General features: G+C 43.8%; 1 protein-coding gene across 1 annotated transcript in view; it reads left to right on the plus strand.

Moving 5' to 3' along the window:
- The first annotated feature begins 2,661 nt into the window (after nt 1–2,661).
- The window catches only part of LOC145411350 (uncharacterized), a 128,336-nt gene continuing 118,031 nt past the window's right edge, over nt 2,662–12,966 (plus strand). The window contains exon 1 of the mRNA XM_080281376.1: nt 2,662–2,811. Within this exon, the coding sequence (XP_080137502.1) occupies nt 2,662–2,811 (150 nt within the window). The remainder of the gene's footprint in view (nt 2,812–12,966) is intronic.

A 12,966-nucleotide genomic window follows, 5' to 3' on the forward strand; every position in this document is an offset into this window, starting at 1 on the left:
AGTTTTTATAAAATAACACAGATGATATTTGTAATTTCAGAGAGAGAGAGAGAGAGAGAAAGGAGAAAATTGTCAAAGAAAGAAGAGTTAATATATGTCAAAGAAAGAACAGAGAAAATATGGTTGTTTGTCCACCTCTGTCAGTATCATTTTTGTCCCTACAATCATTATCATAGCCACGGACACCCTTCTCACCACCGTCACTGTCATCATTACGCATCACTTTCATTAACACTACAGCCACTATCATCACTACCATCGTCATCATTATTACGATTACAGCTACCATCATAACCACCACCATCATGACTTCCACAATCACAACCATCACCATCACAACCACAACCATCATAATCATTGCCACTGCCATTGTCATCACTGCAACTGTCACCCTCATAACCATCATCATCACTCACTGCTATTATCATCACTATCTTAACCACCACCGTTATCAGTACTGGCAATCATCACTACCATCACCATCACTACTAATATTAGCGTTACCACTGTCTACCCTGCATCATTTTCTACTTCCCATAACCCCTTTCTTTCTTTATAGTATCTCCTTCTTTACGCCGTCCCCAGTGCATTGTTGATTAGCCATTTCACGGAGCAGCTTACATATTGGAGCTACCCACACCAACAGACCTGGCCGTTCTCAAAGACAGGAAGGTGCAGTTTACACACCACCCTGTATATATCTCTGGAAAAAGCTAGACCATATCACTCAGCTTTCGAAAAACGCCACATTTCTTTTTCCTATTTTTATAATTCCGTTGCGAGTATAAGTGGCTGGGGAATGGCTGGGAGAATGAGGGAGGTGAGAAGATAGGAAAAAATTAGTAGGATAGAAGTTGTGGATGCAATGAAGAAAGTCAAATTGGGGAAAGCTCCAGGAATTGATGGAGTGTGTGGTGAAATGCTGAAGCATGGGGGAGAGATAGTAGTAGAATGGATGTGGAAGATAAATTGGCCTGGGAGGAAGGTAGAGTCACGAAGGATTGAAAGTCAGGTATAATTGTTCCCTTGTACAAAGGAAAAGGGGAGAAAGTAGTGTGTGGTAATCATAAGGGCATTTGTCTTCTTAGTATAATAGGAAAAGTATATGGTAGGATACTTATTGACAGAGTTAGAGAAATAACAGAGGAATTAGTTGGAGAAGAACAGGGAGGCTATTGGAAGGGAAGAGATTGTGTAGATCAGATATTCATTCTTAGATCTTTAGTGGAAAAGTTTCTAGAGAAGGGAAAGAAGTTGTATGCGGCCTTCATGGATTTGGAGAAAGCATATGACAGGGTGGATAGACAAGGAGTGTGAAAAGTATTAAGAATATATAGAGTAGATGGGAAGTTGTTGAATGCTGTGAAGAGTATGTATGATGGTGCTAAGGCTGCAGTGCGTGTGGATGGTGAACTGAGTGAATTTTTCTCTTTGAAGGTTGGGTTGAAACAGGGATGTGTCATGTCTCCATGGTTGTTCAATCCGTACATGGATGGGGTAATAAAAGAGGAAAAAGGTAGGGCAGTGGATGTTGGAGTGGCCCTAGTGAGAGAGGGTAGTGTTTGGAAACTCCCTGTACTGTTGTTTGCAGATGATACCGTGTTGTTAAGTGAAGACGAAGGGGAGCTGCAAGGTTTTGTGGATGAGTTTGGGGGAGTGTGTAAGAACGAAATCTAAAGGTGAATGTAGGGAAGAGTAAAGTGATGGTCTTTGACAGAGGTGAAGTCAATGAATGTACACTGAGGTTGGATGGTGAGGAAATGGAAAATGTGAGTACGTTTAAGTACTTGGGGAGTGTGATGAGTAAGGATGGAAGTTCGGAGGGAGAAGTGCTTGAAAGGGTACAACAAGGAAGAAAGGTTGCTGGTTCCCTGAAAGCTGTAATAAGAAACAGGGATGTGAGCATGGAAGTGAAAAAGTTACTATATGACAGTATTGTGTTACCAACTCTAACGTATGGAAGTGAAGCTTGGACGTTGTTGGAAGGACACAAGTCAACAGTGAGAGCAATGGAAATGAATTATTTAAGAGGAGCCTGTGGAGTCACATGGAGAGACAGGCTGTCAAATAAGGATATAAAGGAGCGTTGTGGTGTGGATGTGGATGTGGATGTGATAGGAAGCGTTAGGACGAACACACTGAGGTGGTTTGGCCATGTGGAGAGGATGGAGGGTGAGAGACCGACGAGGAGAGTATGTGAGTGAGGTAGGGGGTGGGGAAGGGAGTGGGAGGCCGAGGATGAGATGGAGGGATGGAGTGGAGAAGTATAATTATGAGGGAGGGGGGTGTGAGTTGGGAGAAGGCAGTGAAATGGCGGGGGACACGGCGACATGGAGGCTATTTGTTTGTGGCCACCCAGTACGGGATTAAGGCGTCTGGCAATAGACAGATAGAAAATTCCTTTGCTGGTCCGTCCACCCGTCTTTCCTTGCCGGTGGTTAGCACGCTCAGTTCGAAAATGGAAGTTTCGGACCAGTCATTCTCTGGGTTAGTTCGTTTACCCCTTGACTTTGTTCACCCAAAAGTACAAGTGGGGGCATAACAACAGCTTTCGTGGGTGGAATACTATGGGAAGAGTGGGACTTAGAAAAAAAAGCTGCCTAAATGAGCCTTGTGAAGTCGATAGTCATTAATTTAAGGCTTCTTTCCTCAGCAGTGGAAATGAGTAAGAGTGAGGAGGTAAGAGGGGAGGATGGAGAGACCCAAGTTTTGGAGTGGAAAGGACCCGGCCCACTCCCCCCCCTCCCCAACATCAACTTTGCCCTGTACATGTTGGACCTATTGAAGCATTATGGAGATACCCTTGCTGTGGTAAGTTGTAGTTAATTATACTGACAGTCTTGACCATAAACAGATTAGCTAGGTGTGGAGATGTACTTGTTCCATATGTGCGAAGAACAAGTGCATTATTGCGATCACGCCGTGAGCAAAGGAATAAGCGGGACGGGCTGGTAATTTTGTGGGCGGTGGACCTAGGGCAAGAAAGCATACTCTGTGATTATGGCTGCTGAAGAATTTGCAGTTTGAGATGAAAATGTTGAAGGAGGTAAAGAGATGGGCGTGGGGGACAACAGAAATAGGTGGCAGGAACAGGAACTTTGGTGGACTGTGAGGAACGCCAATGATAATATACCATGTGAAAATGGGTACTGTTGGGTTAATAGCTGAATGTAGTAAAGATGTATTTCAAAGTTTTCTCTACCAACAAGATGAACCAGATATGCCTGCGTTACCCTTTATTACCCAGCATACTGTGACACGGGAAAGTACAACCTAGCCTCTCAGGAATTGAAGTGCGACAGAGGATTTGCTTTGATATGAACAGTTTCTCCAAAAATTATTTGAAACATTTAAATTAGATGACACAAATGAATTTTTAAGCCTATTTTCTCTTTAATTAGTGCAGTGGGAGGAAAGTTATACAATATTATAACATACACTATGCACTCAGAAATATTAGGCTTCATATATATATATATATATATATATACGCAGAGCAACCTCATTCTCTCCGACAGGGAGAGTGTGTTTTCACCCTTGTTTGTTCGTTTGTTTGTTGGCAGGATTATTCAAAAACTAAACGAGAGATTCGGAGCCAATTTGGTGGTTAGATAGCCCATGTCCCAAGGAACAATCGATTAACTTTGGGGACCATTGATTGTTAGTTTGTTTGTCTGTTACCAGGATTACTCAAAACGTAAAGGAGAGATTAGGACCAAATTTGGTGGGTAAATAGCCAATGTCCCAAGGAACAATCGATTAACTTTTGGGACCGATCCGGATCGTATTACAGATTATGGATCCGGAAAACACTTTTTGCAAAACCCTAATCAGTGATGGGAAAAACTTACACATTATGATTAGTGGTTTGGAAATTATTTTGTCCTTGTCGGAGATATGCCCCTCTAAGTCATCAAACATCCATCGATCACCTGGTTTAAGCTAGATTTAAGGAATGGGTGTACAGAGGTGTGCGGTACGTAGGAGGACTACTGGGCCTTGAAAGCAGGCTGTGAAGCCTATGCCCAGAGTCGGTCACATAAAAAAAAAAAAAAAAAAAAAAAAAATTTCCCACAACAATCTGGCCATCACAGAGGATTTTATTTGCATTTGAAGGCTCTAGTGCTGAAGGAGATAATTCATACAGATCTATCTATCTATCTATATACCTAGGCTGCTTCCCCCAAGGAAAGGGAGGTAGCCGAGACAGGACGACACACTCCCCATTTACTCATCCATTCAAACACATTCATTCGCATCTTAGCCCCAAAGGGAAGAACGGACAGATCCTTACCACACCACACCGCACAAGGGTCAACTGCGCAATGCAATCAGTGACATCCGCAGCAGGGCCCTACAGCAGAGCTGGTTTACCCCTGCCACATCATTACAGACCCATCCCCTTACCCGTACCTGACCTGACTAGCTGATCAGACCAAATGCGGGAGAATATCCCCTCAGGGCTGCGTCATCACTTATTCATTCACAATTTCTCTCCATTTATTTCTGTCACGCACAGCCACTCTTCCTTGCTCAACAGACATCCCTCTCGCATCCAGCGCTCTCTTCACACTGTCCATCCATCTTATTCATGGTCTTCCTCTCAGCCTTACACCTCTCACATCAGATCTAGTTATCTTTTTCACCAATCGCTCAATATCCATTCTCTCCATATGCCCAAACCATCGCAACACCCTCTGCTCAACTCTATCAGCCATCTCCCGAACAACTCCAGTTCTCCTTCGCACTTCATCATTTCGCACTCGATCCATACGCGTCACTCCACACATACTCCTCAGACACTTCATCTCCATTACATTCAAACTTTTCCTCTCTGCTACACCCATATTCCATGTTTCAGCCCCATATAATGCAGTCGGTACCACAACACCCTCATACAGCCTTCTCTTTACATCCATTCTAAGCGAACGACATCTAAACACTTTTTTCATTCCTCCCAGCACCTTTCCTATTTCATTTATTCTAAATTTTACTTCTGCATCTATACTTCCATCCACAGCAACATGTGACCCTAGATATTTAAAACACTCTACCTCCTCAAGCAACTCGCCATTCAAAACTATATTCATCCGCCTATCATCTACCAACCTCGTACACTTCATCCTTTTACTCTTATTCTCATTTACTTTCAATTTGTTCCTTTCACACACCCTTCCAGATTGTTCCCTCCTGTGGCGGGGGGTACACAATCTGGCCGCACAATGGGGTGGTACTACTACTCTGCAGCCAGGTTGTGTTAGGAAGAATACTGCCACAGTATTCCCTGCGTGTCGTAAAAGGCGACTAAAAGGGGCGGGGTGAGGGGACTTGGGACCCCCTCCTCTGTTTTTTAGTTTTAGTTCATACAGATACCAAGGTTAAATCTAATCACTCGCCTTTATCTCGGAATAGCATTACCTCTGCCAACAAAGTTAAAGGAGGTTATGTATTCACCTGTTTGTCTGTTTGTTTGTTTGTCCACACGGTATCTCAAAAAGTTCTCGATGAATTTCATTGAAATTTTGTGGAAGGGTGGGCCATGGGCCAAGAAAGAATTTATTAAATTTTTTAACGAGTCCGGATCCGCATATTGATCCTATGTATCAGGCACATTTCCAAATGTTCTCAATGTATTTCAATAAATTTTTGTGGAGGAGTGAACCAACGATTAAGGAACAATTATTTAAATTGGGAGGGCAGATCCGGATCCTATATATTGCACACAATATCTCCACGGATCCGGATCCATTTTAATGGCAATGGCATTGGTGGAGGTATGTGCTCTCTCAGTGCTTTCTGGTTATTAATGATATGAGAGTAAATAGTTGATTAGATATAATTATGGTACGGTAGGTGTGTGTGTGTCTGTATTTCACCCTTTATGTGTGTGTGTGTGTGTGTGTGTGTGTGTGTGTGTGTGTGTGTGTGTGTGTGTGTGTGTGTGTGTGTGTGTGTGTGTGTGTGTGTGTGTGTGTGTGTGTGTGTAAGCTTCAGAATATAACCGTCCTCATTACCTGGCCGTGAGGGTACCTGTCTTTGCACTAATCACTCCACCACTAAGACATTATTTTCTTTATACTCATCCGTTCTGTGCAAGATAAGGGCGCCTTCAAGTGGTGGAACTAATATGACCAGGTGATGGAGCTGCCGGAATATAAAAAGGTACCATAATCCGCTTCAGTCCCCCGACAGGTGGATGGTGGAGTGCAGAGGATGTGCACCTGTGGTCTGCATTCTGCTGGGTTCACGTTCAGATAAGTTTGGGGTTACACAGCAACAACAACAACTACTACTACTATTATATATATATATATATATATATAGGCCGACGCCCTAATCCCGCAAAGGGTGGCCGCAGACAAAACGCCTCCAAGTCGCTCTGTCACCTCCATCCATTAGGGAATCATATTGTGAAGTTCAAAACCATCCATACATCATCTAATCCTACGTTGCCTCATGAGGAGCGTAGGAGCCCGGGGCTAGGAAAGTTGGTCCTGGCATTTAAGATGAGAGTGACCAGCCTCACTCATCCCTGAGTGGCATTACATGAGCAATAAACCTCAACCACCCCTTGGATATAAGCCTTCACCAGGTCAGTCCGATTGGAGCACCTTTATTACCCACTAAACCACCAGGAGCCAAAATTTGGTTATATGGTTACCACCCAGCGTACTAAATGGTTTCATGGTGTACAGGAAACCATCTGGCTTGTCACTCAGTGTAGAGTCCCACAGGCAGAAGGAAGAGGAAAGAATGAAGGAAAGAAAGACAGAAGAGGATGGATGGAAAGAAGGATGGAGGAGAGGAAAGGGCAGACACCCGAGAGCAGCACTACATCAAGTGAGTGGATGGTGAGCACCCCCACCTACCACACAGCGCCCCCATCTACCACACATGAACTCCTAATACAGTTCACCATTTGGAGTTGTAATGTGAAGGTTAACACTAACCCTCATATTACAATCCGTTGGCCCCAAGTATGCCAAAGGCTGTGGTTACCAACCGTCTACTATTACTATTATTATTTTTTTATATATTTATTGATATAGTGTAAATTAAGACATTAAACTATTGGTGTCGTTGGTCTATGCGACTCTCGACCACTGTAGCTTCGTAATCCATACCCGCCAGAGGGACAGGCCTGAGGGCTGATGATCTTGTGCCCTTGAGACATAGCAGAGCAGACCTCACGAGGAAGAATGACAGTCGACATCTCATCCAGGCCATAACAGAACTCTGCGGTTGACGCTTCTTCTCAGAAAGAACCTCTACCAGTCTCGAGTAGAATCTCGCCGCCTCTAGACCCATCCCACCTGATGTTTTGAACACAAGGGGAGTGAATCGACCGTGGTCCACATGTTGGATCCTTTCTTGATAATTTCTATTTTTTTCTTGTTCATTCCTTTTGTGTGCAGCTTCGAGATACAGTTCGCGATGACATGCTGCCATGGGATCGAATGTCCTGAAGTTGAAGAATGCCCTCTGCCCATATGTCCAGAAACCTCGAGCACTGACATCCACACTTGCATCATTTGATATGTTTGTTGTTCTGTGGGTGAAGTGCTCGCCGTCCAGGCAAAGCTGGCTCAGGCGTGACATCATGGCATATTTCCTGCAGCATTTTGGCAGTGAGGTTGCGTACTTCATCGTGTCGGATGCAAACAAAGCCTCCCTTCTTGTATACCATTGCATGGTTTGCATCAAAGGCAGTGCCACAGGCACAGTCTTGAGGTAGGTTCTCTATTGGCCATCCTTATCTCAATAAATTCTTGTTTGTTGAAGTGGAAGCCTTTTGCCTTGAGAGGCAGGGTTTTGAGCCAGTTCGATGCCTCCTGTGCAATTTCGACTCTTCTGCAATTGTCTGGTGTTAGATGTTCGATTATGTGTTGCAGCTGGTCGTTTTTTCTTGCTTCTTGCTCCTTGCTTATCTGTGTCTTTATGTCTTTCTGCCTTTGGTGGTCGATTTCACTCGTCTCAACCTGGGCGCAAATATTTTGTGACAAGGATTCGGTGAGCCTGAGTGAATTTCTGTGCTCGTAGCTTGCCACAGCTGCTACTACTACTACTACAAGTACTACTACTACTGCCACAACTACTACAACTACTACCACTACTATTACTATTACTACTATTATTACTACAAGTACTACTAATACTAATACTACAACTACTACTACTACCACTATTATTACTATTACTACTGCTACTGCTACTACTACTACTACTACTACTTCTCCTCCTTCTGCTACTACTACCCTTACTATTACTACTACTACTACTGCTACTATTACTACTACTACTACTATTACTACTACTACTGCTACTACTACCATTATTACTACCACAACTACCACCACCAGCACGACTATTCTACCGATACGTTCTTAGACACAACAGATTAAGCCCTTCAGTACGGTGACATCTTTTACATTTTAGTTTTGTTACCGACAGACGATTTTGTTAAACTTATGACAAACGTTTTACTGATAAGGCCTTAGAAAATGTCCCCAATAATCTCTTCATTGCCGATTTCTCTCCTTAAGTTGAATAAAACCGTCTGAATGTAGCAAAACTTTTTTTTTGGGGGGGGAGGGACGAGGAAGATGGAACCAAAGGCCAAGATTCTGCAAATTGTTCCATCCAAGGAAAAACAAAAACATGGGAGAACCAAATTCAAGATTCGTTCACCTCGAGATGCCTCGACACACTGCATTTGAAAGACTAGAGTTCATAGGCAGTGGGAAATACAGACAAAGGGAGACAATTCCAGGGCTGATCTGTTGCATGCATGGAATGAGGGTAACGGTTAACTCTTGCGTTACAGAGCTGGACAGAAAAGGGCTGAGAGTTTGTTGCTAGACAGGTGCTACGCGCCCGCCGTAATGGTGGAGGGATGCAAGCAGACAGTTCACAGGGGCAGTGACCATTGAAGTAACGACAGAAAAGAGATAAAGATGCAACGGTGCGGCAGAGAGACAGAGGTTAAAGGGAACCAGAAAGAGGAGGAGAGTTAATGAGACGAAAAGCCTTTTACTCCACCTTTTTGAGAAGAGCTGTATGTGGGGGAGCCTCCCCACCCATGAGAATTGTACTCTGCATCATCATCATCATCCAGACCACCTTTCCCACCCTAGAGCAGGGTGAGGAGTAACAATGTCCAGACAACCCACATTTGCCCAGTCCAATGGGTCACGTTTCCATTCGCTCACCATTTAAATCCCCGGAATCCTGCCTTTATCTGATACACAAAAAATATTCACCACATTCTGTTGCTTCACATAAACGTATCCGACAGAGTCAGTCCGGATGCTGTCACGTTAAAAAGCGGTACCAAATCTCTGGTCATGCACTTCTCAAAATATTCATCCAGCCAGCTCCATCTCTTGTCAGTCCTCTACCCTTACCGACTTCCAAAACTCTTCCTCACACACTCATCCACCATATCCCTCCACCTTTTCCTTGGCCTGCCTCGCCTCCTCCCTCCTTCAAATTCGTTCAGATATACCTTTTCCACCACTCTATTGTTATCCATTCTTTCCACATGACTATAACATCTCAGTACTCTCTCCTCGATTCTGGTGTCCACAGACTTCCTCACTCCACGTCTTTCACAACTCATATTATTTCGTATCCTCTCCACTCTCTGTACTCCATATACATTCCACAGCAGTCCCATCTCCAATGCTCCAACTCTTGACTCTTCATTTTCATGCCACACCATAGTCTCACTTCCACACGTTAAAGTTGGCACTAACAATCCTTCATGCAAGCCTCATGCAGCTGCAACACTCAAGCCTCTGTTTCATATGGGGGCCTTCATTGCACCAGGTACTTTCCTATCTTGTGTCACTCTACTTTCCACTTCTTTTGCACATTTTCCTCTCTATTCTATCATTGTACCTTGGTATTTGAACTCTTTAACCAATTCTAGTCTTTCTCCATTCACTGTAACCTCACACTGGGAGTCACCTTCTCTCCAAATGACCATCACTTTGCTCTTTTCTACATTTACTTTCCAGGCACGACGTTCACAGATATCAGCAAAATTCTGCACCAGTCTACCAAGTTCTTGTCGGTATTTGCAAGTAGTACTACATCATCAGCATACAGCAAATTTGAGATATTCCATCCATCACCATTCATTACCCGTGGGGGTAGGGTTTTTTTCAAGAATACTTCCCCAGTATCCCTGCTTGTCGTATGAGGTGACTAAAAGGGTTTGTTGGAGGGTTAGTGCCCCTCCCCAGAAAACAGCTAGCTAAAAAGATGAACAAGAAGCCTCGGACAAAGACTGACTAAAAGTTGATGACAAAGGACAGGACAAAGGACGTGGTACGGATCGCGACGTGGAATGTAAGGGATGCGAATGATAAGGTGAAAGAGAGAGAGATTGTCCAGGTGCTTGAGGATGCGAACTGAAACTAAATGGAGAGGAGAGAGTGTGAGAGAATGGGAGTATGGATGGGGTATGTGTGCAGGAGTAGGTGAGAATGAGAGGGCAAAAGGAGGACTGTGAATTGTTGTGAGTAAAAGATGGAAGAAGAACATAAGAGAGTATGGATCAGTTGGCTCAAGGACTGTGTAAGTAAGATTGAAAGTTGGAATACAAATGCGGGCAATTGTGTGCGCGTATGCGCCAATGCAAGATCGTGCAAGCAGAGCGAGAAAAGAGTTCTGGACAAATGTGGAAGTGTGCATGGGTATGTTTGGAGGGAATGAGAGAGTGTTTTTGATTGGTGATATGAATGGTAAAGTAGGGAATGTGAAGGTGGATGGAATAGTTGGTGAGTGGGGTGTGCCTGCTGAGATAAATGAGACTAGCAGTGCGTTAGTGGACATTTCTGCCGGGAGGGGGTTGGCGATAGCCAATACCCTCTTCAGGAACAAAATAATCCACAGGTATACATGGCGAGTGATGAGAAGGGTGGGTGGTAAACTGAATGAAAGGAAGGCAATGATTGATTATGTGTGTGTGGATGAAAGGATGCAAAGATGTGTAATGGATGCAAGAACTTATAGAGGTTGGGGAGTGGACATTCTGACCACTACTTGGTGGTGGCCAGAATCAAGATCCAAGTACGATGGAGAAATAGAAGAAGGGAAGGACGGGAGGAAGGAGTAGTAGCAAGGAGAGTGGAAAGGTTACAAAGGGAAAAGGCAGAATATAAGAGAGAAGTGGAGGAACGATTGGGTAAATATGAGTTGAAGCAAATAGGGGACGTGGAAAGTATGTGCAAGATATTCACAGACGAAGTATGTGCAGCATGTGATGTGGTGTGTGGGGTGAAGAGAAGGTGGAAGGGGGTGCAAGGAACAGCATATTGGAATGAAGAGGTGAGACAGGCTGTGGCACAAAAGAAGAAAGCATGCAATGAATGGATGAGAAATAGGGGCGTAGAAGAAGTTGAGAGGCAGAAGAGAGAGTTATATGTAGTAAGGAAGAGAGAGGTGAAAAGATTAGTAAGAGAGAATAAGAAGAGAGTGAATGAGGAATTTGGAAGGAATATGAGTGTATAGTGGAGGGACTGTCAGAAAATGTTCTGGAAAGAGGTGAAGAGAGTAAGACAGGGTGGCAGCGAAGTTAGTCGAGGAGTGAAAGATAAAAATGGTAGATTAGTAGTGGAGAAGGGAGAAAAGGTGAGCAGATGGAGAGAACACTTTAAGTTGTTGAACACAGACAATGGATGTAATGCGAGAATAAGTGGCTGGGGAATGGCTGGGATAAGGAGGGAGGTGAGAAGACAGGAAGAAATCAGTTAGATAGAAGTTGTGGAAGCAATGAAGAAAGTCAACTTGGGGAAAGCCCCAGGAATTGATGTCGTGTGTGGATAAATGCTGAAGCATAAGGGACAGATGGTGGTACAATGGATGTGGAAGATATGCAAATTGGCCTAGGTGGAAAGTAGAGTCCCGGAGGATTGAAAGTCAGGTTTAATTATTCCTCTGTACAAAGGAAAAGGGGAAAAAGAAGTGTGTGGTAATCATAGGGGCATTTGTCTTCTTAGTGTAATAGGAAAAGTGTATGGTAGGACACTTATTGACAGAGTTAGGGAAATAACAGTGGAATTAGTTGGAGAAGAACAAGGAGGCTTTAGGATGGGAAGAGGTTGTGTAGATCAGATATACATTCTCAGATCTTTAGTGGAAAAGTTTCTAGAGAAGGGAAAGAAGTTGTATGTGGCCTTTATGGATTTGGAGAAAGCATACAACAGGGTGGATAAACAAGGATTGTGGAAAGTATTAAGATTATATGGAGTAGATGGAAAAGTTGTTGAATGCTGTGAAGAGTATGTATGATGGTGCTAAGGCTGCAGTGCATGTGGATGGTGAACTGAGTGAATTTTTCTTTTTGAAGGTTGGGTTGAAACAGGGATGTGTCATGTCTCCATGGTTGTTCAATCTGTACATGGGTGGGGTAATAAAAGAGGCACAAGGTAGGGCAGTGGATGTTGGAGTGGCCCTAGTGAGAGAGGGTAATGTTTGGAAACTCCCTGCGCTGTTGTTTGCAGATGATACTGTGTTGTTAAGTGAAGACGAAGGGGAGCTGCAAGGCTTGGTGGATGAGTTTGGGAGAGTGTGTAAGAAACGGAATCTAACGGTGAATGTAGGGGAAGAGTAAAGTGATGGTCTTTGAGAGAGGTGAAGCCAGTGAATATACAATGAGGTTCGATGGTGAGGAAATGGAAAATGTGAGTACGTTTAAATACTTCGGGAGTGTGATGAGTAAGGATGGAAGTTTGGAGGAAGAAGTGCTTGAAAGGGTACAACAAGGAAGCAAGGTTGCTGGTTCCTTGAAAGCAGTGATAAGAAACAGGGATGTGAGCATGGAAGTGAAAAAGTTATTATATGACTATTGTGATACCAACTCTGACGTATGGAAGTGAAGCTTGGACTTTGTTGGAAGGACACAAGTCAAGAGTGAGAGCAGTGGAAATGAGTTATTTAAGAGGACCCTGTAGAGTCACA

The sequence above is a fragment of the Coenobita brevimanus genome, chromosome 89, assembly GCF_032717465.1.
Source record: "Coenobita brevimanus isolate Jiangsu-jjx chromosome 89, ASM3271746v2, whole genome shotgun sequence".
NCBI lineage: Eukaryota > Metazoa > Arthropoda > Malacostraca > Decapoda > Coenobitidae > Coenobita > Coenobita brevimanus.